The sequence below is a fragment of the Python bivittatus genome, unplaced genomic scaffold, assembly GCF_059951505.1.
Source record: "Python bivittatus isolate LINGU-HERP-01145 unplaced genomic scaffold, Pbiv_v1 ctg000210_np1212, whole genome shotgun sequence".
In the NCBI taxonomy this organism is placed as follows: domain Eukaryota; kingdom Metazoa; phylum Chordata; class Lepidosauria; order Squamata; family Pythonidae; genus Python; species Python bivittatus.
In genome coordinates this window covers 7,004,643-7,030,493 of record NW_028277053.1, presented here as the reverse complement: position 1 = coordinate 7,030,493, position 25,851 = coordinate 7,004,643, and the positions used below count along the sequence as shown (strand labels likewise).

Here is a 25,851-nt window from a genome sequence, read left to right as displayed (position 1 = left end):
ACCTGTTGTTATATAAGCATGGGAGCCTAATAAATAGCCAGAAAGAAGTGACAATTTTATATATGTGAAATTATGTATGAAAAGTAATTTTTACTGCTTCTTGCACTGTTTTGTTTAAAATGTGTTTCCTTTAGCTTATGCTGTAGTATTTATAAGGTCTACTATTCTGTTTTCAACCAGAGGGAACTTTTTGCTGAATTGCCAAAAGAGGAATATACAGTGGAAAAAGAAACACGAATTCCAATAAATGATGGTAAGAATTTTTAGAACCTGAAACAGGTTAACATGAGAACTTTATGGTTCATTTGGGAAAGATGGTCTTTTTTTTAAGTTCCTTTGAAGGTATATTGATACAAACATTATCTGATCCTTTATTTTTCAGGTGTAACTCTAAAATGTGGTTAAATGTAGAGAAGTATGGATTGAAGCCCTTGACACTACCCCCCCCCCCCAAGATCCCTTCATTCATTCTCATTTATTCTCAGGGGATGTATGTAAACCTGTAGCTTCAACTTTTTATCTGAACTGACACTTCATTGGCATTTGTTGCTTTGGCAACAGAGCTTACATATCTCCATCAGTGTCTTCTTTCTTACTCTCTACACAGTGAGACTTGACTGCCTCCTCAGTCCATCCAGTCGTATTTTCATCTAGCCCACAGATGGCAGGAATCAGATAGCACCATATCCACTTCATCAAAGTCCTCAGACCAAAAGGATTCTCAGCTGACATTGTAAGATGTCACCACTGTGCCTATGAAGAATCAGGATTAAGGCAAATATACACTCACATGCATAGTTTCAGAGAAGGAGGCTGACTTTAGGATAAACTGACAGGGATATCAAAGTCATTAAAGTACTTAATGTAGTAGGAAGTTACAACAACTATGGAGACAGGCATGAAAAGAATCTGACCACCCCTTAGTGCTTAAATATACCTAAATAAATAAAGTTATTCCTCTTTCTCTCCCTTAGTTTCCTCAAAAAAAAAAAAAAGCCCCTTCAAGGGCTCCTTGTGGTAGCTGATTGTAACCAACTAGTATAATTATGGATTTTCAATTTGATCCATCTTCTATGCTTTTTAGAGCCATCATCAAAAGCAGTAAAGAAAGTTCCTGCCGGAGCAGTTTCTCTCTTTCCAGGTATGAATAATAAAGAATTGACCAATCATCTGCAAACTTTTTATCTTTAAGTTTACTAATTGATCATAAACTATCCTAATTCCTAAGTATTCCATGGTATGGAATCTGCAAATCATTTAATCAACTTCCTTAAAGAAGGAAGCTATCACTGATGCTTTAATTGATCTGAACAAATGGCATTTCCATTTTCTATCTTCAAGGGAATGATTTTTCTGTCAATAGGTTTAGCTTCACACATTATACTAAATCGGAATAAAGTTTTCTTGTTTGTGGCTTGCATGTTATGTGAACCAAACCAGTTATGTTTTCAGTAAACTAATTTTAAACAAATGATGGCTTAGCAAGATACATGAATTCAGTCAGAGACCTCTATTAAGCAGCTGTTGCATGTTTACAACATTTCTGGAGATTGAGCAGCTGTCACCTGGCAGTGTTCTGGGACACAACTTAGCATAAACAGTCACCCTCATTTATGCTCCAACCATTAGACATTATTGCTCTACTGGACCTAACATTTAAGATGGGGTCTGACCAACACATAATAAAATGGGATTGTTACTTCCTGAAATTTAGGAATTGTACTTTTGTTCCTGCATTTACTTTTTTATAACCATATCAACATTTCTAACTTGTATTCCTCTTTGAAAAACCTGGCTTTTTTTGTAGTTACATTGGCTTCTTCTGCCCTCCATTTTTCGTCATTGGAATTGTTAATATTTAACATCTGTTCTTTTATTATCTTCTTTTTAAGGAAAATGTGTCTTTTCCCATTAGCTTTTCCTGTTATGAAATTCTACTTATTGTTGCTCTATATTTATTAATATTAGCTTTTTAAAGTCTAAGATGCATATTTGATTTCACTCAGCTTTAGTGTCTCTTAAAATAAATTTTAAAAAGCAGCATTACATGGTCATTTTCTCCCAATGTTCCTGTTACTTCCACTTTTTTCTCTTAAGTATTCTCTACTGATTAATATTAAGCCAGGAATAGCTCTTGCACCATCTCTGAGCTGCGAGGTGATCAGCAACACAGATTTTCTCAAAGGACCATGCTTGGCAGAGTCTTCCAGAAGATCTGGTTTGTGTATCCCACCAATACAGAGCAGCAAATTTTGTTCATTCAGATTTTTCAAGCAAAATTCTATCAAATGCCTTTGCTAAACATGCTTAACAAACCAATCACCCTGTAGTTTTTCATTCCTCTTGTTACTTCTCTCTCTATATAATGGAACATTAATACAGGTAGTCCTTACTTAGTGACTACCTCGGACAGCGACCATTCACAGTTACAACAGTGATGAAAAAGTAACTTTGCAATCTAAGTCCAAATTTACATCCTTCACAGGTCTGTAAAGCAAAAGAAAGCTGAAGTAAGATCATAAGCACTGTGGTGGTTGCATGATTTGTCACTTAGTGACTGCTTTGCTTAACGACTGAGTTGCCAGTCCCAATTGTGGTCGCTAAACGAGGACTACCTGTAGCATTGTTTTGGTTATTAGTCACAGATGCTGGCTTCGTACACATTTTTAAAAAATCTATCACATCCATATTTTACCATTTCTCATTTATACTATCTGTCTGCAGCCTCAACCATTTTTCACCATTCTCACAGCACTTACGATTTCTTTTTCATCATTTCTTTCTTAGACGCTATTTCAGTTTCACTATCATCCTATACATATTTCTAAAACATTTCTTTTAGCATTCCCTTACTTCAGTTTCATCTCAAACTATTTCATCACTTTTATCCTTAATTCCATTCTCTTAATCCTTTTACCTATTTTCAAAAGTTTATTATTTCCATCAAAACTGCTTTACATTTTCTCTGCTTATTTAATCTTAACTGTTTCTTTCTTTCTTGGCAATTATCCTTTTCTTCCTATTCATATTATACAGTATGTTTCTCTTGTTGTCATTATCTGCAGCAATCATTAATAGAGTCACACTAATGACTCTACGCTTTTGTGTCACTTTATAATATAATTCTTATGGCTCTGTTCCAAGCAGTTTCTACATCAGCTTTCCTTGTGTGTACTTTCCATTCATTCTGCTTGGAGATTAATCTGTACTCTTATACTTTTTTGTATAGCCCATTCACTTTTTCTGTATTCTGTCATCTTGCTCCCAATAATCCATTCATGTTAATTAACAGAATAAATTTTCAGTTATGTCAGAGAGTACAAAATACTGAAGTAGGTTAAGAGATATCTGCTTGCAAGTGAGCACATCTCATAGAGGTCTTTTATATCATAGATGATACTGTATAAGGGCTAAGCAACATAGCTACCCTATGTTCCCATAGCTACCCTAGCTTGAATCTAAGATTCTTATCATGAATTAATGGTTTAAAGGAGGCTGCTTTTAACAATGTCTCATAAGCTAGCAAAATGTTATTGTATGCTATGTAATAAGGGAGTGTAAAGCTCACTGAACACTTGAAAGCATTCTCCCAGGGATTGTTATTCATACTTGGAGAAGAGTACTTGTTCTGGGATTTAAATTATGTTTTGTCATTCTAAATACATTCTGCTGGCCAGCAGAGAAGTTAAAATTATTTACAGATAGTCACCTACTTACGAACGGGTTATGTTCCAAGAGGCTCTTTGTAAGCCTGTTTTATTCATAAGTCCAACAAGCAAAAAAAAAAAAAAAAGAGGTGGAGGCAGGGCATGGGGTGCTCCATTGCCAGGCAAGTCAGGAGACCTCTGACCCCTTTCCCCCATCCTCTGCCACCACCCCCTCTCCTGCCTCAACTGGCAATGGAGCACACTGCGTAAACTAACCTTTTCTGAGAACTCCAACTTCTGCAAACCTCAAATGCAAACGGGGTGCTGGAGAAGGTGGGGAAGGGTTAGTTTGTGGTGTGCTGCAAAGTAACCCTTTCCTGCCTTCTCCCGACTTCTGGCTCCAACTTCTGGCCCGACTGCTGGTTCTGACTTCTGGGTCCCTCCTGTTTGTATCGGCGAAAGTTTACAAGTAGGGGACTGTCTGTATCTTGATTTAACAGTGCTGTGGATCTGAAGAAACGTATTTAAGTTTTGTGATTGCTACTTTTGGCAGAACAGTTTTGCTTTGGAAACTAGTATTTGAAAAACCTCTTCTTAAAAATATTGTTAAAGAATAAGAATACTTATAGTTAAAATGGTACTGTCCATTCACAAGCAGTGAAGTATCAGCATATTTGGAAGATGAACAGTGAGGTTTTTTTAAAAGTTTATTGTGGGGGAAGACTCCCCAGATATGAATGTGCCTAATGATTTGTAAAGCAAATTCTTAATTTGTTTGCCCCATTGATCATGAAAATATTTTTAAGTAAGACACTTCATAGAACTCCAGCTCTAGATATCAGATGACTATATTTAAACCCTGTTCACAGGTATAAATGATGTATTTAGCCCTTCTTCAGTTCCATTGGAGAAAGAGAATAAAAGGTTGACAGAATCAGTCACAGATAAATCTCCCAAGCTAGATGAAGCTCCTGGTCTATTTGATGAGGATGACAACTTTGAATCCAATAAGAGTAGCTCTGTTATAGGTAAGTTTCTAAAACTTAAATATATTTAATTCCCTTTTTTCTCACTTTCTTTTATCATAATTAAAAGAGCTTTGAATTTTATTAGGCAGTGTATCTTAGTTTGTGATCGTGCACTTGATAGTGAAATATAGTCAGCTATTTTTCTGTAGTCTCCTGTCACATTAATAAAAGTTTATTGCATACTACATTTAATTTATAACTTTCATGCTATGTAAAGTATTTAGTAAAAATGAAAGCATTTTAATTGGGTGTGAGATCCCTCCTTGATTATTTTTTATGTACATATGTACAACTTGTGTTTTACCAGTATTACTGCTTTGTTAATTGACTTCCTCTGTTGCTGATAACTCTGATCGCAAAGTGAACTCTTTGTGTCTTGCTTTTGAATAGCTAAATCTTCTGTGGATTTCTTTGATGTTGATGGGGATCTATTCAAGGAAAGGCCTGACATTATCAACATTGCAAAAAATGTGGCTAAAGAAGCTAAAATAAATAAAGAACTGACAGCAGGAGAAAAGGTAATCAAACGCAAGTAATAGTTTCTTTTTCTTTGTGAACAGATTTTTTTTAAAAAAAATGCTGCATTGAGCATTCAGTTTCTAATGACTTGCCTCAGTTTCTACATCCAGTGAACTTAGATGTGAGACACTTAATTCCCCTCCTCCCAAATCTACCAAATATTTTGCAGTTGGTAAAAGCAGATAGCTCCTCTTTTGCTCTAGGACAAAGAGAAGAGCTTGACTTAATGATGTTGTGGAAGAGATGTACTACCTGGTTTATTGTTACTACTTCAGAGCCCACTGAGCAGACTGTTCTGCTTGATTTAGCTAGAATCTTCTTCCATCTATGCTTTGGTCTAGTTCTTGTCATTTCAAGATTTCTATTGAAAGTTAAGGAGAAGCTCTTCACAAAAGTAGCACATGATGCTTGGAAATATCTGTTCATGTTTTACACCAAGAACAGGTACATTTTTGGTTGGGAGGCCAAACATTTTTTTTAGATTTTTTTTATCTCACCTTTAATATTTTTATAAATAACTCAAGGCAGCAAACATGCCTAATACTCCTTCCTCCTCCTATTTTCCCCACAACAACAACCCTGTGAGGTGAGTTGGGCTGAGAGAGAGGGACTGGCCCAAAGACACCCAGCTGGCTTTCATGCCTAACGCAGGACTAAAACTCACAGTCTCCTGATTTCTAGCCTGGTGCCTTAACCACTAGACCAAACTGGCTAGACCATTTCCTGGAAATGGTCATGGCTCACTGTTACCTTAGTTGGAAAATAAAGTTAAAAAATATTCCAAATACAAAATTAAGACATGTCATGAAAACAGATTGGGCTAATATAAAAGAAGTTTCTGTATTGCATTGGAATTAAATTACACATAATGGATATTGTATTTGCCTTTGATTCTATATTAACAAGCACCAATCCCAGGCCAAATACAATTTTGATGCAACCTGACAATCCTGCCCACAACTGGTGATATTTCCTTCTTGCCTACTTTCTTTACTCATTGTCATTTCTCTTGTTCTTCATTATTCCAATAGCAATCTAATCCTTCATGCTACTGCTGAGGGAATGGCACAGGTGAGGGAAGAGAACCCCAGAGCTTGCAGAAACCAACCATACTTTACTTCCACAAAAGGTGGAAAATCCTTAAGATGCTTTCTGTGCTTCCCTTACTTGACTCCTAATTTGTTGCCATCTCTTTCTTGTAGATGGACAAAGTATCTGATTGTCTGATTGAGCCATAGGGAGTAATACCTGCTCTTTGGTCATATAAAAAGAAGAGTGTTCATTAATTATGCCATAAAACAATTGGTAAAGAGGACTAGTGCATAATATAACAAAATATTGTAAACTAGCATAATATCAATAAATTATTTGGTTAGATAATTATTGCAAAGCTATGATGATGGAACATTACTATAATTCTAGTGTGCAGTTACAATCTAGGTTTAAGAGTTAGCTTATGGTATAATTGTTTTCTCTCTCATATGCTACCATGAGATTAGGGAGGGATTGTGCTCTTTGGCTTAATTCTAAAGCATAAGAAACAAAGGCATTTTGGTTTTCCTTGTCCTCATTAGAAGGGAATGTATATGTGCCCAGTCAAAAGTAAAAGCTCAGGAATGGTACCAACCAGGAAGGGGGCTTAAAGGAAGAAAATTCCTCATAATTAGAAATCATTTGTCCCCTTTAGTTTTTATACACTGGCTTCCCAATATATTTATATTTACAGAAGAAAATAAAAATCAGTGACTGAAAGTAATTCCAGAAGTAGACTGCTTACATCTAATACCTTCCAGATTTATAAGTATGTGTGTTATGTTTTTTTAAGAGTCAACATTCTTCTGCTGAGGGGTTCAAAAATTTAACCCCAACACCTTCCAAGAGTCAGAAAAACCTATTCTCTGATGAAGAGGATTCTGAAGTAAGTCCTTAATCATTCAATTTAGCATACAGCTAAATAGTAAATAAATAGTAAATAAATAAATAGTAAATAAATAGTAAATAAAAAACCACCTCAGTATCCAAAATCTGTAGCTATGAATGATTCTGTGTCTCCTTGGCAATGATAGCATGATCCTTGAAGGCTATGAGTATAAGGAATTGTTATGATTACTGAACTTGGAATTCAAGTTACTAAGATTTCTAAAAATGGGGTATCTAAGTTGAAAAATGTAGGAGAGTTTTTCATTATAAACAATGCAGCCCAAGTTGGGCTGGGGATGAGCCTCTCTTCTATAATGGGGTGAGGAGTAACAGGGTACATGTTATGTGCTAGAACAACCAAATATCTGCTGTTCCTTCTTGTACTAGCTATGAATCAAGCAAGTTGAGCAAACCAGAGGCTCATAACTCAAGTCTCTAACACTTATTTATTTATTTATTCATCATTCATTCATTCATTCATTCATTCATTCATTCATTCATTCATTCAATTTATATAGCCACCCATCTCAAACCAGTGACTCTGGGTGGCTAACAATAAAAACAGCCAACATTTAAAACAGTACAAAAAATTAAATATAAATATAAATGCAGCCAAGAGATCTTAAAAAAACTGTCAGTATCAGCATAACCATGAAGTGGGGCCCTTCACATACTCGGGGCCCCAGGCCCGGGCATAAAACCAGGTCTTCAAGGCCTTCCGAAAAGCCAAAAGGGTCAGGGCCATCCTAATCTCAGGAGGGAGGATGTTCCAGAGGGCAGGCACCACAGCAGAAAAGGCACATCTCCTGGTCCCCGCCAGCTGACATTCCTTGGCTGACGGGACCCGGAGCATACCCAACATGCCGGACCGGATTGGAGGGGTAGAAACAACGGGGAAAAGACAGTCCCTAAGGTAACCTGGTCCCAAGCCATGAAGGGCTTTATAGGTGACAACCAGCACCTTGAATTGCACCAGGAAACACACCAGCCAGCAGTGCAGCTTCCAAAGCAGTGGTGTTATATGTGCCAAGTAATCAACACTATTTACAACCCAGGCAGCTGCATTCTGTACCAGCTGAAGCTTCCGAATGCTCTTCAAGGGCAGCCCCATGTAGAGCACATTGCAGTAGTCCAAATGGGAGGTCACGAGGGCATGAGTGACAGTGAGTAGAGCCTCCGGGTCCAGGAATGGGCCCAACTGACACACAACCCGAAGGTGTGCAAAGGCCCTCTTATCTGTGGCTGCCACCTGCTCTTCCAGGAGGAGCTGTGAGTCCAAGAGGACTCCCAGATTGCACACCAAGTCTGTCTGGGGCAGAATCACCCCATCCAGACTCAAAGATGGAAGAACCTTCGTACTGGAAGGCCCAAACACCCAAAGCCACTCAGTCTTGCTTGGGTTGAGCCAAAGCCCATTGCGCCCCATCCAGGCCCCTACAGCCTCCAGGCACTGAGATAGGACATCCATGGCATCGCTCAGACAGCCCAGGGAGGAGATACAAAGCTGGGCATCATCAGCTTACTGATGGTACCTCATCCAACCTGTTGGATCACCTCACCCAGTGCCTAATGTAGATGTTAAATAAGAGGGGCGAGAGAACCAAGCCCTGTGATACCCCACACAGTAGGGGCCATGGACTGGACCTCTCCCCTCCTACCAACACCGACTGGAACCAACCCCGGAGGGAGGAGGAGAACCAGCACAACACAGTGCTGCCCACCCCCAACTCCCAAAGCCAGTCCAGAAGGATGCCATGATCGATGGTATTGAAGGCCTTCAAGAGGTCAAGAAAAGGATGGAAGCACTGCCCTATCCTGCTCCCACCAGAGATCACCCAAGAGCGTGATCAATGCTGTCTCAGTCTCATATCCCGGCCTGAATCCTGACCGAAAGGGGTCCAGATAATCCGCTTCATCCAGAGCCCTTTGAAGCTGCCGTATGACCAGTTTCTCAACAACCTTCCCTAAAAGGGGAGGTTGGAGACTGGATGAAAACTATCCAGATTAGTTGGGTCAAGTGACAGCCCTTTGAGGAGGGGGTGTACCACCGCCTCCTTAAGAGCTGGCGGTACCACCCACTCCCTCAAAGAGGAATTAACCACCACCCAGACCCAATTACATGTCCTCTCCCGGGCAGCCTTGACCAGCCAGGAGGGGCACGGATCTAACACAGAAGTGCCCGAACTAACAGCGACAAGAACCCTGTCTGCTTCCTCAGGTTGAACAGGCTTGAACTCCTCCCAGATAACACTGCAAGACTCAGCCCCCATAGCCCCCACTGGCCTTGCATCAAGGCTGGCATTCAATGCAGAGCAGATGCGAGTGACTTTACCTGCCAGATGCTCAGCGTGTTCCTCACAACGGCCCTGAAGCTAGACCCCTGAATTACTCCCTCCGAGGAGGGTCCGGGTCACCCGAAACAGGGCTGCTGGGCAGTTATCTGCAAATGCAATAAGGGCGGAGAAATAATTACGTTTCGCCACCCTTACCGCCATGAGGAAGGCTCTAATTGCAGCTCTAGCTTGTGTTTGATCGTCTTTGCTCCTCATCTTCCACCAGCAGCACTCTAGATATCTCTTAGCCCTCTTAAGCTTCCTCAGTTCTTCCCTATACCACAGAGAGTACGGGGGCCATGGGCACGGAGAGGCTGCTCAGGCACGATCCGATCCAAAGCCATGGCCGCACTCTCATTCCATGTGGCCACCAAGGCTTTGGTTGGGCCGTGCAGCAGACTTCCTGGAACAACCCCAAGCTCCCTCTGAAACCCAGTTGGGTCTATTAGTGTCTGGGGTGGGCTGATCTAATAGGCCCCACCTCCCTGCAGAGGGGGGTGGTGCCAGAGAACTGGAGACTCATCAGGAAGTGATCTGACCCTGACAGGGGAGAAACCAATACCTCCCCCAATTTCAGAACACTCTGCCACTGCTCCAACAGAAAAACCAGGTCAGGCGAATGACCACTATTATGCGTCGGGCCCTGGATGACCTGGGACAGGCCCATGGCTGTCATGGTGGCTGAAAACTCCCAGGCTTCCTCTGACCCCACCTCCAAGGAAGGCAGGTAGAAATCCCCCAAGACCATAAGCCTGGGGAACTCCACCGCCAACCCGGCTACAGAGTCAAGGAGCTCAGGCAGGGAGGTTACTATGCAGCAGGGAGGCTGGTACAGTAGCAACAGTCCCAACTGATCCCTCTTAGAGCCCAACTTAACAAATGGGGCCTTGCACCCAGCAGAATGAGGAGCAGCAGCCCTGAATGCCTCCCAAGTGTCTCGGATGACCACCGCCACCTACCCTGGGATTTTGGTCCCACACCTGGAAACCAGCTGGGCACATCTCAGAAAGGGGAACTCCCCCGTCCTCTCCTTCTCCCAGCCAGGTCTTCGTAATTTGCCTTGAAATATAACTTGACTGATAGGCTACTGAGCGGAGGAACTGGCCTTTACTTCCTTCCTGCTACCTATACTTGCCAGGGCTCAGAAAAGCACCAGTCCAGCAGTGATCATGGAAGTGTGTGATAGGAGTGTTTTCTTTTAGTTAACATTATTTCATCTCCTGCCAGATATGGACCCAATGCTTGGGCTCAGTATCTGTACTAAAATGTTTGAAAACACAAGGGAGTTATGCAAGATTAATTATATTTACAGCTTCAATAGAAAGGTTGTTAACTTAATGATCCCTTGCTATTTTTCTACAAGAGCAGAAATTGTCTCAAAGAGGATCCTGCCAATTCTTTCATTTGCCATTTTTGATGTCTTCAGTTGGCTGTTGAAAAAGTTCCAAATGGGTAAATGCACATATTAAAAAATGCTGTATGTTACTTTCTTTTGTGTTCAATAGGACTTGTTTTCTACACATCAGTCCATAGAAGTGAAGAATTCATCTTTGTCATCTACTAAAATAATGACAAAAACATCATTGTCTTTGTTTGAAGATGAGGAAGAAGAGGTATGTGATGCGTGAAAACAGATAACTCTTACTTTACAGTAAAAGGTGATATGAGGACTGTAAATTGAGAGGATTTCATTTTTTTCGGTTGATGTATGTGTTTGAATGTTATAGGTGCTTTCACAAGTCAATTTGCCTAAGAACCTAGGAGTTCTTATGTTAATGTTATGTTATGTTAATGTTATGTTAGATGATGTTAATCTAAACTACAATCTTTGTTCCAGCAGAATCTTATTTCACAAGCAATAAAGTGTTAATGCTAAAATACAACACACTTATCTATGATCTTGAATACTGGATAGTGGGTTTAGAGAAAGGAGATGAAATCCAAAATACAAACTCTTTCCTTCACACGTGTAACAGTCTCATTTTGTATTACCACAGCAAAACTTTCCACAAACACACAAATCCTAATTTCAGTTAGGTGTTTTTCTCTCTTTAAGACCATTTTCTTCCAGTGTGTGGCTTTACTCGGCTTTTCTGTTCTGAGCCACAGTCTTCCCTTTTTTCCCCCCTTCTTTGTATTGAGTTTCTTGCTCAGCCATAATTCCCTACTTTCCTGTTCTACTATACCAGGAGCCAGCAATCCATTGTGTCAGCAGCCACAGAACTGAGCCAAGAAAGAAGCTGCAATGCTGTATTCACTTCAGCACAATCAGAAACGATGTAACAGCAGAAACACACTCCTTGGCTGTTGGCTTGATGCTCTTCCTGATACCTATGCTCAGTACACACTTTTACATTTGCTAATTTTATTTATCTACTATATGTAGAACATTTGTCTCTTTAACAGCTCAAGACAGTTTTACAGTGAAAATCCTTTTAAAACAAACAATGAAAATCCTTTTAAAACAAAAAACAAATATTTAATATTAAATATTAAATATTTCTCACCACAGAAAATACAAAATTAACCATCAATGTCAAATGTATCTGCAATAGAACCCACAGAAGATGATCTGCAGTAGAACCCATTGATGATCTAGGAATGCAGGGCAGACAGTATGGGAATAGGTAATCCTGTAAATAGTCATTCTTAAGCGTGCAAAACTTGTTTTGAGTTCCCATTTTTCTCTACTGTGGAATATTCAACATATTTGAAGCTTTGTTCCATTGGAATATAAAATACTTTAAGTGATTTGTTTGGAATAGGACATTGTTCCATTCATACTTTTATAAATGTATGTAATGCATATAAGAATGCCCTCCATGTGACTCTAGAGAAGACAGAAATTTACTGACTGCAGATTTTCTCAGAATTTCATGGAGGGTATTCCCACATCTTATTTTTAGGGACCACTTGAGAGTTATTTCTAGGCTTTCTGCAGGAATCATGGATATGAGGAAGTTATTTCCAGGCCTTCTGTCAGTGCTGCGTGTTTAAGAAGGGCATGGATAGAGAGTTCATGATTTGATTCCCATTTATGTTCATCTATTAGTTTATTCAATATTAATTATAAATATAACATAAATTAATATAATCAATATAAAAAGTGTTTCCCAGATCAGAGGGCTTTACTCATAATCACTACCCTTGTCATCTCATGGCTGGATTATTGCAATACTGAACATGAGGTTGCCTTTGAAGACCATCTGGAAGCTTCAGTAGGTGCACCATGCTGCAAACTGGGTAGTTACGGGTACATTTGGTTCACCCATGTAACTGCACTACTATGGAAGTTGTACTGGTGTCAGTTAGCTTCGGGGTGCAATTCAAGATACTAGTTGTCAACTTTAAAGCCCTGTGTGGCTCAGGGACTGGATGTCTCCAAGTAGAATCTCTTTCTCAGGTAAGATCTGGGAGAGAAGGGTTGTTGAAAGTTCCATCACTGAGGGAATGCCACCTTCAGAGCAGGGCTCAAGCCTTTTCATTGATGGTCCCCCTCAGCTTGCTCACCATTATACAGACCACCTCTCCTTACTACATTTTGAGAGAACCATAAAATGTGGTTCTTCAGAAAGGCATGTGGGGATGAAGACCATGTATCTCAAAGTGTGGTACATTTAATTCATTGTTTAACAGGGAAATTGAACAAAAGCTTGAACAGAATCTTTACAAGCCTTGAAAATCACTTATATAAATATCAGTGAAGGAGATTGGAAAAATTATTTTAAAAGATATGATCATAGATCTTAGCATTGAAGAACAGCACTCTGTGTATCTTCTATCATTCAGTGGGACAATTATTTGAAAAATAAGATTTTCTTATTTTCAAAGATGGTATGTATCCTTGAGATGTAAAGGTGGAGCTAAATAGTTTTATAATGCGTGCACTTAGGAAAGCTACAGTGGTGCTTAAAAGTTTGTGAACCCTTTCAAATTGTCAATATTTCTGCATAGATAAGACCTAAAACATCATCTATTCTCCATACAGATACTTAAAACTAGGTAAAGAGAACCCAATTAAACAAATGAATCAAAAACATGAGAGAGAGTGACTGGCCAAAATCACCCAACTGGCTTTCATGCCTAAGGGAGGCCTAGAACTCACAATCTCCTGATTGCTAGGCCAAGTACCTTAATCGCTACACCAAACTGGTTATATTGTGTTCCACTGCTTGAGTCAGTTTTGTTCTGTGTACTGTGCATTGGTTAATTATGAGTTATGTAGTGAAAATATGGAGCCTGGTAGAGATTGGTTTTTCAGTTGCTTGCAGCAAATTAAATCCTACTTGTTTTTTTCAGGAACTCTTTGGATCTGTGCCTAAGATGCCAAAATCTCAGGAGAAAACAGCCACCTTGTTTTTCAGCAGTGATGAAGAGGTACCATGTTCAGAGGTTATTAAAATGTGGGTCTGCAATGTGAAGCCAAATTTGTTTACTACAGAGCTTTCATTGTTTAGGAATTGTTTATGTATGATGATGCTTTCATTTGTTCTTCTTCAAGCCTCTGTAGAATATGCAGAGTCAAATCAGCCTACTCTGGCCTCTGAAGCTTTGTTGGTCTCACATATAAAGGATAATTCTGGATCCAGAAATAAACATGCAGCAATCATCCATATTCTGTTTGTTACAGAGTTGCTTTTTTCCTCAGAAATGTAGATTATGTGTTAAGTAGGAATTTTGAATCAGGGAGGTTGAACATATTTATTTATGAAATTTGTACACCATGTGACTCCCAGAGACTCTGGGCAGTTTATAAAGCAATGCAACAGTAAAAATAAGGAAAAAAAGATGGCAAAAACTGGGCAACAACAAGAAACAGATCCAGAAGGGGCTACACCCATCCTAGCCAAAGGCCTGGACTAAGAGCCAATTCTTTTAAGGCCCTCTGAAACACCAGCAGGGTAGGAGCCACGCAGATCTCAGGAACCTAATTCCAGAGGGCAAGCACTACATTACAGAGGAGGCACGCTTCCAGGGTCCCAATAGATGGCATTGTTTGGCCATTGTTGGCATGCCAACCCTGCAGATTGAATCAGCCGGGCAGATACTACATGAGATAGGGAGTACCTCAAGTAACCAGGGCTTTATAGATAACAACGAGCACTTTGAATCACATCCAAAAGCAAACTGGCAATCAGTGCAGCTCATGAAGCAGGGCTATTACATGGGTGTACTGAGATACGTCCATCACTGCCTGCACCACTCCATTCTGGACCAGTTGAAGCTTCTGGGCACCCCCATGTAAAATATGTTGCAATATGTTGAGATAATTAGGGCATGAGTACTGAAGGGTCTCTGCATGTTATCTCTTCTTGAAAGATTGAAGAATTAAGGCATTTCCTGGTAGAAATGAAGTGGGAAAAAATAAGATGTATCTGAAATAGCAGGGGAAAATAATTACTACATTTAGAGCTGTGCTTTTCTAGCTTTTATCTAAATTGCTAGGGTACCAAGAGGAGTATTAACCAGCTTCTCGGTCTAAGCTCAGTAAGCTAAAACCCTACATTCTGTTAAAAAACTTAACATTTTTAAAATAACATGCAGGATAAACCAATAAAAATAAAATAGAATATTCCTGTGGAATATATAATCTATCTGGGGGGTGCATAAAGCTGTAGTTTGTTGTAGGTCCCCGGTTCAGACCCTAGGCATATTTTATCAAAAAGATCCTTAATCGCAGACTAGTAAAAGACTTAGGCCTGAATCCTTGTAGATTCAATTATACTAGTGATATGCATATTCATAGCCTGCTTTTCATTGAGAACCTGCCTAAAGATACAACTAATTTTATTTTGATTTCATGCTCCTAAAAAAGACATTATTTGAGTTATATGGTGAGATTGGTTTATTTCTGGTTTGGTGTATCACTATTTTGGTAGCTTCTTAGTTAATGTGCATTTATTGATGTACCTTGATACGAAATTGACCCTCTCTATTTGAATAATGAATAACAGCATTGCAGAATAATTGTATAAATAACTGGTGTATTTTTAGGATTATTGTAATAATAAAAAAGATGTCAAAACTGCTTCTGAAGGAAGTAAAAAAAAGGAACCTATAAAGTCTGCCCATGGGGCCAATCAAACTATTAAGAGGGGCCTCTTTGAAGAAGAAGAAGATTTCTTTATTACCACAAAAGACAGGTAAAATATCTAGCAACAAGAAAATGATATGTTCACTTATTAATATTGTATTTTATTCAAAACATGTTTTTTTAAAAAAAAATTGGCTCAGATTTAATAGCAAAATATCTATGCCATTTTTGGAAATTACAAATTTGGAATCTATTAGTACTTTCTTGCTTGTAAGCATTAGGAAATGATTGAAGACAAAGTGCATTGGGAAATGGTCAAAATTAAGATGGCATGGAGTCCAATTATTACTGAAAGCTTTTTTTGAAAAAAAAAATTGCACTGTTTCAGTGCATATACAGTGGGGCAAAAAAGTATTTAGTCAGCCACCAATTGTGCAAGTTCTCCCACTTAAAAAGATGAGAGAGGCCTGTAATTTTCATCATAGGTATACCTCAACTATGAGAGACAAAATGGGAAAAAAAATCCAGAAAATCACATTGTCTGATTTTTAAAGAATTTATTTGCAAATCATGGTGGAAAATAAGTATTTGGTCAATATCAAAAGTTCATCTCAATACTTTGTTATATATCCTTTGTTGGCAATGACAGAGGTCAAACGTTTTCTGTAAGTCTTCACAAGGTTTTCACACACTGTTGCTGGTATTTTGGCCCATTCCTCCATGCAGATCTCCTCTAGAGCAGTGATGTTTTGGGGCTGTCGCTGGGCAACACGGACTTTCAACTCCCTCCAAAGGTTTTCCATGGGGTTGAGATCTGGAGACTGGCTAGGCCACTCCAGGACCTTGAAATGCTTCTTACGAAGCCACTCCTTCGTTGCCCGGGCGGTGTGTTTGGGATCATTGTCATGCTGAAAGACCCGGCCACGTTTCATCTTCAGTGCCCTTGCTGATGGAAGGAGGTGTTCACTCAAAATCTCACGATACATGGCCCCATTCATTCTTTCCTTTACACGGATCAGTCGTCCTGGTCCCTTGGCAGAAAAACAGCCCCAAAGCATGATGTTTCCACCCCCATGCTTCACAGTAGGCATGGTGTTCTTTGGATGCAACTCAGCATTCTCTCTCCTCCAAACACAACGAGTTGAGTTTAGACCAAAATATTCTACTTTGGTTTCATCTGACCATATGACATTTTCACAATCCTCTTCTGGATCATCCAAATGCTCTCTAGCAAACTTCAGACGGCCCCAGACATGTACTGGCTTAAGCAGGGGGACACATCTGGCACTGCAGGATTTGAGTCCCTGGCGGCGTAGTGTGTTACTGATGGTAGCCTTTGTTACTTTGGTCCCAGCTCTCTGCAGGTCATTCACTAGGTCCCCCCGTGTGGTTCTGGAATTTTTGCTCACCGTTCTTGTGATCATTTTGACCCCACAGGGTGAGATCTTGCGTGGAGCCCCAGATCAAGGGAGATTATCAGTGTATTATCTTGTATGTCTTCCATTTTCTAATTATTGCTCCCACAGTTGATTTCTTCACACCAAGCCGCTTGCCTATTGCAGATTCAGTCTTCCCAGCCTGGTGCAGGTCTACAATTTTGTTTCTGGTGTCCTTCGACAGCTTTTTGGTCTTGGCCATAGTGGAGTTTGGAGTGTGACTGTTTGAGGTTGTGGACAGGTGTCTTTTATACTGATAGCAAGGTCAAACAGATGCCATTACTACAGGTAACGAGTGGAGGACAGAGGAGCCTCTTAAAGAAGTAGTTACAGGTCTGTGAGAGTCAGATATCTTGCTTGTTTGTAGGTGACCAAATACTTATTTTCCACCATGATTTGCAAATACATTCTTTAAAAATCAGACAATGTGATTTTCTGGATTTTTCCCCCCATTTTGTCTCTCATAGTTGAGGTATACCTATGATGAAAATTACAGGCCTCTCTCATCTTTTTAAGTGGGAGAACTTGCACAATTGGTGGCTGACTAAATACTTTTTTGCCCCACTGTATATATATGATTGGCTAAGACAGTATCCAGCAGGTCCCTATTTCTGAGTAAGGGCAGCATAACAGTTTTTTATATTTAGTGCATTCTCAAGCACAAAAACTGTTGATTGATGTTTCTTCATGAGAGTTGTATCTCCAGCTTCCCCAGATGTGCTCTGCTGTGCCCTGCCCTGCCTCAGAGTAGAAGGCACTGAGTAGAGGGCTTCTGAAAAGCCATTATTTTCAATCTCCAAAGATAGAGATGACAGGAAAATGTTAACTCCACCTCTTCTATAAGAAGGCAAGGCAAACTAAATACCTTTTTCACCTGTGGCAAAAACAGCATCTCTTTAATCATAGCTCTGCCTTCTACAAGAAGCAAACAATAAAAATGGAAAAGAAGTGAAAAAGAAAGGATGTGTTCTTTCTCAGGGAGCCCCCAGGGCCAGTAGCATGATAAAAGGATTATTTTTAGAAATACTAAGCCACATGGAGGCTATGCCAGTAATCACTTTCTTGGACTGTTGTACTAAGAAGTGAGGGATAAACAGTAAAGTAAGCACTGGAGAAAGCAAGAGATTGCAGGTGCTTGCTTTTTTAAAAAATGAGACCACAGGAAGAACAAACCTCAGCTGAGTACCAGAAGCAGCAAAAGGCTGTCGTTACTCAGCTGCCAACACTATGAACAAAGGAGACACTGTCCATCAGGAGCATTTGATCAAGGGATAAATTGCTCTGGTGCATTCAGCCAGCAACAAGCAGCTCTCCTGTAACATCACAGCTCATTTGGCTAGGTCTAACAGCATGGGTCTTGCTAATAGATAGATAATAGGATAGCAATCTGAGTGGAACAGGGTACATTCTTTAAGCATTATAAGACAAATAGCTGTGCTTCCATAGATGTAGCCTTTGAGCACATGTGCTACATGAGATTAACCTCTACCAACCCTTCCTGGATCTACTGCTGTAGACTTTCTTCTTGCTTCCATCTTCAGTGACTAAGAACAGTAGTTCTCAGTTCATGGTACTCAAAAGATGGTCATCCTGGGCTTGGTTAATACTTGGAAGAGAGGACACTAGGGAGTATTAAAGCTGGAGGCTAGATGGGAAGTCACAGAAACATCCAGTAAGAAAGTAGTGAGGAACTACCAATAAAACTGCAAGGTTATGTGGTAACCAGGAATTGGAGAGCCAATCTGGTATAGTGGTTAAGACATCAGGCTAGAGTTCTAGTCCTGCCTTAGGCACAAAGCCAGCTGGGTGACTCTGAGCTAGTCCCTCTCTCTCAGCTGTAGGAAGAAGGCAATGGCAAACCACTTCCAAAATTTTGCCAAGAAATATGCAGGGACTAGTCCAGGAGAAAACAATTACTCAAAAGCACAAAAGGAAAAAAAAATTGAGCTTAACTTGGAGATTTTACTATTAATTAGCATAGACAACACTATGTTGTTGTGGTGGCAAATGCTGATACTTAACTACCTTAGCTCTTAATTTGACCTAATTGATAAAGTATTTGTGGAAATTATTTGTAAAGAAATAGTTACAGAATTCTAGCTATTAGCAAAATCACAGAGATACTGTTAACATTCCATTGTAATAAAAAGGAACAAGGCAATAACAGTCATCCATCTTGGACTGTACTCTGAATCTTAATAATTTTAAGTAATGCAGTTTGACTTCTCTTTTTTTTTTCAGCAATAAAAAAATACCTCAGAAAACTGCTCTTCTATTTGAAGGTGGTACCTTACACTGCAGCCCTCAACCAGCCTCAACCAGCCCTCAGCCAGCCTCATCTGATGCCCAAACAATAACAGTACATGCAGAGCAGGTAAGCAGAAATCCAAACTGTGACTTTGTAAACATTAAAGGCTCAGCACTCTCCTTTTGGGCCACCTTGTCATTGATGTGATACAGACCTTTGTTGCACCTGTCTCTGCTAAGCATGCTACTCCACACAGTGCATCCATCTAATGAGGGTTATAGCCAGCTGGATGCAACCAATGAAGATTTGAGGAAGGAAAGGTGACATTACTGAAGAATCGTTTGACTTCATCATCATCAGTTATAGGATTCCAATCTGGAAAATTTAGATTGCATGTAAGAATAGCAGAGTCTTATAGCAATTTGTCAGATTATTAAATTTATTATGAGAACTTGTGGATTAGAATCTACTTTAATCAGATGAATGATGAAGTGGTGGAGCTTAATTCACAAAGTCTTACTATAATACAGGTAGTCCTCACTATCCAACCATTTGGTCAGCAACTGTTCAAAGTTATGATGGCACTGAACAAAGGGACTTACAACCTGACCCAAAGTTACAGCGATCTGGGCCCTTGGCAATTGGTTTGCCCTTATGACTAGTTGTCAAGTGCCCCGCAATCATGCAATTGCCATTTGCGATCTTCCCTGCCACCTGCCAGGGAAATAGCTGGCAAGGAAGGTCACAAGCAGCAGCTGCCTCCCGAGGACTCCCTCTCATCTCTGAGGGCTGCCTGAAAAAGTTCTGTGCTGAAATCCAAGCAGGATTTTGGCATGGGGCATTTTCAGGCAGCCGCCAAAATCTTGCTTCGATCTCAGCACGAAGCTGTTACAAGCAGCTTCTAACAGCTTTGCACGGGGCTTCGGGGGCTGCCTGAAGAACTTCCGTGCTGAAATCCAAGCAGGATTTTGGCACAGGGCATTTTCAGGCCACCCTGAAAACCTTTATACTGAAATCCAAGCAGAATTTCAGCACAAAGGTTTTCAGGGCTACCAATAGAAGCAAATATGTGTAGCTCAGGGTTGAACTATAGAGTCCTTGGGGTTCTTTGATTTTGGTTCTTTTCTTGCAAACGTTTTGTTACCCAGCTAGGTAACATCTTCAGTGCTAGAATGGAATGGGGTTTGCTCTCTGTTTATATACTGTGGCATGCCCTGCCAGTGTTGGTGGGGGTGTGGGCTTTGTTTTGTTTTATTTTTTCCTCTGGTAGTGTGATGGAATGGAATTATGAAGGCCAGGCTCAGGGAGAAAAACATTTTCTTTCATCTCCTGAGGAGTGTGGGAAATATAAGAGGATGAGACTGGCACCTCCCTGAGGAATTCACAATGTTGTGGCTGGCATTACTTGGGAGCTGGGGTTTCAGTCTGGGAAGATTCTTGCTAGAGGTTGTAGCTAATAAACATTGCTGGACTGAATTTACATGGTCTCTTGGATTTCCTTGGGCTAGGCCTGACATCAAATGTTTTTCTCCCTGAGCCTGGCCTTCATAATTCCATTCCATCACAGGTAGTTTGTTGATTAGGGTATTGTTTACTGCTTGATTGTTTGTCTGGTAATCTTGGTGTTAATCACTGCTTATCTGGGTGATGATTGCTGGTGAGATGTTCTGGCCTTTTGTTTCCTTTTTATTCTCTTTTGAATAGTGTGTAGGTGTTGCTTATCTCTGTGGGCCTGTTGATGGCTGCCTTGTCTGAATACCAAGCTTCCAAGAATTCCCTCGCATTTTTGGATGTAGCTTGATCTAAGATGCTGACAGTTTCCCAGTTGAAACTATGGTTAAGTCTGTCCATCTGTTGTGAGATTAAGGAGTTTTCATTGTGTCTTCTGACTGCTAGTTGGTGTTCATAGATGCGCTCTGCAAGCCTGCTGCCTGTTTGTCCTACATAGTGCTTGTTACAGTCCTTACACTGTATGTTGTGGATGACTCCTGTTTTTTCTTCTTGGGCTACTGGGTCTTTTGGTTTGCTTAAGAGGTTTTGGAGGGCTTTAGTTGGTTTGTGTGCTACGGAGGTGCCACATGGTTGTAATAGTCTGTTGGTAGTTTCTGAGACGTTTCTGATGTATGGCAGTATGATTTTTTTCATAGCTTGTGTTGGTTGTGTTGTAGTAGGTTGAGTGGTCAGGCACTTTTGGATAAAGTTGCGTGGATATCCATTTTGTTGGAAGATGTTGTATAGGTGGTCTTTTTCTTTTTTCTGCTGTCCTGGGTTGCTGCAATGTATTTGTGCTCGCTTAATAATGTTCTTACACAGCTCCTTTTGTGGGATCTTGGGTTGTTTCTTTGGTAATGGAGTACTTGATTAGTGTGGGTTGTCTTCCGATAGACTTGGGCTTTTAATTTGCTGTTGTTTCCTCTGCTGATGAGGATATCCAGGAAGGGTAGCCTGTTGTTGTTTTCTTCCTCTCTGGTGAATTTTATTCCTTTGAAGATGTTGTTGATGGTTTCATGTGTCTTCTCTAGTTGTTCCTTTCTTATTATAACAAAGGTGTCATGTACATATTGGATCCATACTTTAGGTTGTATGTGTGGAACCTAAATACATACATACATGTGTGTATGTATAGCTTCTAGGCATTGCATTACAGTCTCTGCTATGAGTCCTGACAGTGGTGATCCCATGGGTGTGCCTCTGATTTGTTGGTATATTGTTCATCAAACTGAAAATAGGTAGTGAGGCAGAGGTTGATGAGGTCCATGATTCTGGGTATTTCGATCTGGGTGTATTTGGTTAGGTCGAGTGTGTTGTGTAGTACTGCTGATATGAATTGTTTTGCTAGTTCTGGGTTTATGAATGTAAAGAGTGCTGTGACATCAAATGAGACCATAATTTCATCTTCATCTATGTGTACATCTTTGATTTTCTGGAGGCACTGTAGTGAGGAGTTGATAGAATATTCACTCTTCTCTGTGAGATGTCCAAGTTTTTTTGTCAGATCGAAATATCCAGGCTTCCTGCTGGCTTTCCCACTGACTTGATTGTGGGAAGCCGGCAGGAAGTTGCCTTGCCTAACGACCGAGGCATTCACTTAATGACAGCAACTGGGACTGCCAGCATTGTGGTAGCTAAGCGATGTGGTCATGTGATATGTCACCTAATGACTGCATCGCTTAGCAAAGTTCTGGTCCCAATTGTGACTGGATAGCAAGGACTACTTGCAAATTCATTCTTTTTAAAAATGTTGTAAATTATGTAACAAATACAATATGGATCTTCTATTAAAGTAATCTTCACTACTTTGTTGTCTAAATTTAAACATCACAGCAAATCCCAGTTATGATGTAACTTCCTGTTTGTCAATCTGGATAACATAATAAATAACAGATAATAATAGAAACTTCTGAATACAAAATAATGGCTGATTTTGATGTTCAAAGGCAACTGTTAGGACTGGATTTTCTAGTGAAGCTGATTAGACAAATTCTGTAAGCAATAAGCTAAAACAGTTCTCTCCAAACTGGAATTCCATGAATTTCAGAGCTAATTTTAATACGTACCGTTTTAATACAAGATGTACAGTTAAGCACTGATTGTAATCCCACCTCCAGGCCATCCGTAGTATAAGTTCTTACAGGTATAAAAAACTGAATTTTACAAAGAAAAGGGCAGAATATTCATCCTTTACTTCTTGGTCAGCAGGAAGATTTCCTGGAAACACCTCAGAAGAAATTAGTAGGAAAGAAGGCAGGACCTTTGGAAGAATCTGGTATACGTCATGGTTATAATCTTGGAGGAGGAGGAAATGTACTGGGGCAACAAAGCAAGGAAAAAGTGAGGAAAACTTTATTTTTATATTTTACATATATTGTTGCTGGTGGATTCTAGAAGGCAGACTGGATTTGGATCCAGAAAAGTTGAGTTCAGAATTCAATTAAGCTTGTTTGATTTGTACTAGGTATACAATACTCCCTCAGCTACATGTCGCCTGCAATTTGCATTTGTTTGTGTCTTCAATACTGCCTGTTGTTGCTTGAATTTTAAACAAGTCCAGTTCTAAAACTTGACTAAGTGGCATACAAAAATGAAGTACAATATCAAAATATAGATTTATCATACAGTGCCTTAAAACTTGATACTAGGATAAAACAGTATGTGACCAAGGAGAATAGATTTTAGGCAGAGAGATCTAAAATTGAATATTGAACATACTGAAGTAGATATACTGAAGCAGAAATACCAGATAATTGCTGATGTAGGATTAGAGATAGAGTGTTATTATATACAGAGTGGAATGTTATCAGTGAATTAAAAAAAAAGTAAAGAAAACCAGTGGATTTGATGTGGCCTTCCTAAGAGAGATAAATAGCAGGTTAAACAGGATAAATTTCTGTCAAGTATTTTTTGGAGTGAGGAGAAGGATCTCTTTCAAAAACATTGAGCAATTTTAACAGGTCAGAATCACCCAAAGATAATCTGCAACTAGGGAGTAAGGAAAGGTACTAGACAAGGAGAATGGGAGTAGAGCAATAAATAAATATTATTGTAGTGAAAGGAAAGGAAATCAATGTTTAAAGAAAGAGGAAACCTCTGTATTTAGTCACATGGTATCTTTATTATGGAACCCTGCAAAACTATTATGGTAAGTAATGCTTGTCCCAGAAGAGATCATCTAAAAAGCTGAAGTGAAGTGTCATCAATATGCTAATATTTTGCACTATTCTTAACCAGAGGCAATCATGAGCAATTTGTATGCTAAACTGAACTGGTGTCTGGAATGGATATTTCTATATTAATATTTGTAGACTACTCCAATAATAAGATTCTGGGTGATGTACAAGGCAAACATATAAAAAATAAAGAAGATAAGAAAAGATGAAGACCTGTAAGCACCACTTCTCTCTACTCAGCACAACACTTGTAAAATCCTAGGTACCACATTTCCAAAAGGATATTGATGGGTTAGAACAGGTTTAGAGGAGGGTAACAAAGATGAATTTTCTTATATGGAAGTAAGAGTTGGGTATGTCAGGAGAAATGAAAAAGTTTTACATACCACATGAGCTGAAGAATAATGTATCTTATGGGACAGAAATTCCCTAACCCTGGATTACTGAATCATTTGTGGTATAAAATGAAGCTCTTTGGTCAGTTTGTCACAGGACCAAACAATAACTTCTGTCTGTGAACTTCCAGCTCTTTTTGGAGAAAGATACCAAGCGAAAGATGAGAAGTATATTCAGTTTATTTGAGGAAGAGGAGAAAAATGGAGTTATGGAAGCCAGTAAGAACATACGTATGGGAACAGGAAAGGTGAGTAACATGCAGGGGTTGCTTCAAATATCTAACTTTCCTTCACTGTTATCAGTTGGTAGGAAAACTTGAAAAAAATTATTTCTTTAGCTCAGAGAGTCTAGAGTAGATTTAGGCAGCTGTTACAGATGTGGCCAGAGTATTGGTATCACTCCACTTTTCCCCAAAGAATCCTAATTTGCTGTGAAATAAGTTGAAACTGACAACTTATTCTTGTCAGTGTATTCCCCATTGTGTGCTTGTTTACTATCTTGGAATCCCTTCCTTTCCAGTCTTTCTACTCTGTGAGGGGCGGGGGAGGGAAACAGTCAGACAAGGAGAGATTGCCTACAGTTTTCTCCCCCCACTTCCCTCTTGCTGTTTAAGCAATCTCTCTGCTCTGCAAGGGAGAGGGAAAGAAAAAAAAAAACAATCTCTTTAGGTAATCTCTCCTGTGCCTGACCCATGTTTTTCTTTCTACCCCCTCACAGAGCAGAGAGATTGGAGAGGAAGAGATTACAAAAGAATAAGCAGGCACACAATGGGGAATACACTGGCTGTTTGCATAGCATGCTGGGGCCTGCTGGCACCAGTGCATTGTTTTCTATGTGTATTCCCCATGGTGTGCCTGCTTACTCTCTTGTAAATCCCTTCCTCTACAATGAATGCAAATACAAACAAATTCCCTTCTCACTAATTATCCCAGCGCCCAGGTGAGTATTCCAAAGGGCAGAGGAGTGGGGGAAAAGGAAAGCAGAGTCAAGGTTATGTGATTTCCCACTTAGTAACTGCTTCATTTAACAGAACTGCTGGTCCCAATTGTGGTCACTAAATGAGGACTACCTGTTTGCTGCCCACCATAGAACATCATGAGCGAGCCACGCTTTTTCTGCATAAAAATGGGATTCTCAGCAAGTAGGACCATGGCTGATCTGCTTTAACTGTTACATTTTACTGCCAGTTTCTGGCATAGTGTGTTTTGAAAACAATGCAACATTTTTTTTTCCAGCCTTCAGAGAAGAGCACGGGTGTGTTTCAGGATGAAGAACTTCTCTTCAGCCATAAATTGCAGGAAGACAATGATCCTGAAGTTGACCTTTTTGCTAACAAAAAAGGGGTCAGTTAGTAGAAAATGCTTTCAGGACTTTTTGTTTACAGATTGCTTTATTTGACAAATTGTTAAATAACAAGCAAAAGTAGAAATTTCTGTTTTCTAATTTGATAGTTAATTGCATGTACACTTTAAAGAGTATTATAAAAGTACTTTTTAAGACAATTATAAGGATGAGTTATGGTAGTGGAGGAAGCCTCCAAATATTGCTAAATGATAAATGATAATTCTCAGCAACCCAGTTATCAGAGTCAGTTGTGGAAATTCTGAGTTATAGTTTTAACAA

At 39.7% G+C, this 25,851-nt stretch overlaps 1 protein-coding gene across 6 annotated transcripts in view; it reads left to right on the top strand.

The window, feature by feature from the left end:
• Positions 1-25,851, top strand: part of WASHC2C (WASH complex subunit 2C) — an 82,989-nt gene that overhangs the window by 37,378 nt on the left and 19,760 nt on the right. For 3 of the 6 annotated variants that reach the window (XM_088139368.1, XM_088139370.1, XM_088139365.1), the window contains 12 exons: positions 181-253; positions 1,085-1,141; positions 4,517-4,675; positions 5,066-5,193; positions 7,020-7,112; positions 10,953-11,060; positions 13,747-13,824; positions 15,442-15,590; positions 19,159-19,291; positions 22,862-22,996; positions 24,359-24,475; positions 25,464-25,571. In XM_088139368.1, the coding sequence (XP_087995494.1) occupies positions 181-253; positions 1,085-1,141; positions 4,517-4,675; positions 5,066-5,193; positions 7,020-7,112; positions 10,953-11,060; positions 13,747-13,824; positions 15,442-15,590; positions 19,159-19,291; positions 22,862-22,996; positions 24,359-24,475; positions 25,464-25,571 (1,338 nt within the window). The remainder of the gene's footprint in view (positions 1-180; positions 254-1,084; positions 1,142-4,516; positions 4,676-5,065; positions 5,194-7,019; positions 7,113-10,952; positions 11,061-13,746; positions 13,825-15,441; positions 15,591-19,158; positions 19,292-22,861; positions 22,997-24,358; positions 24,476-25,463; positions 25,572-25,851) is intronic. The other 3 variants (XM_088139369.1, XM_088139367.1, XM_088139366.1) reach the window with 2 other exon arrangements.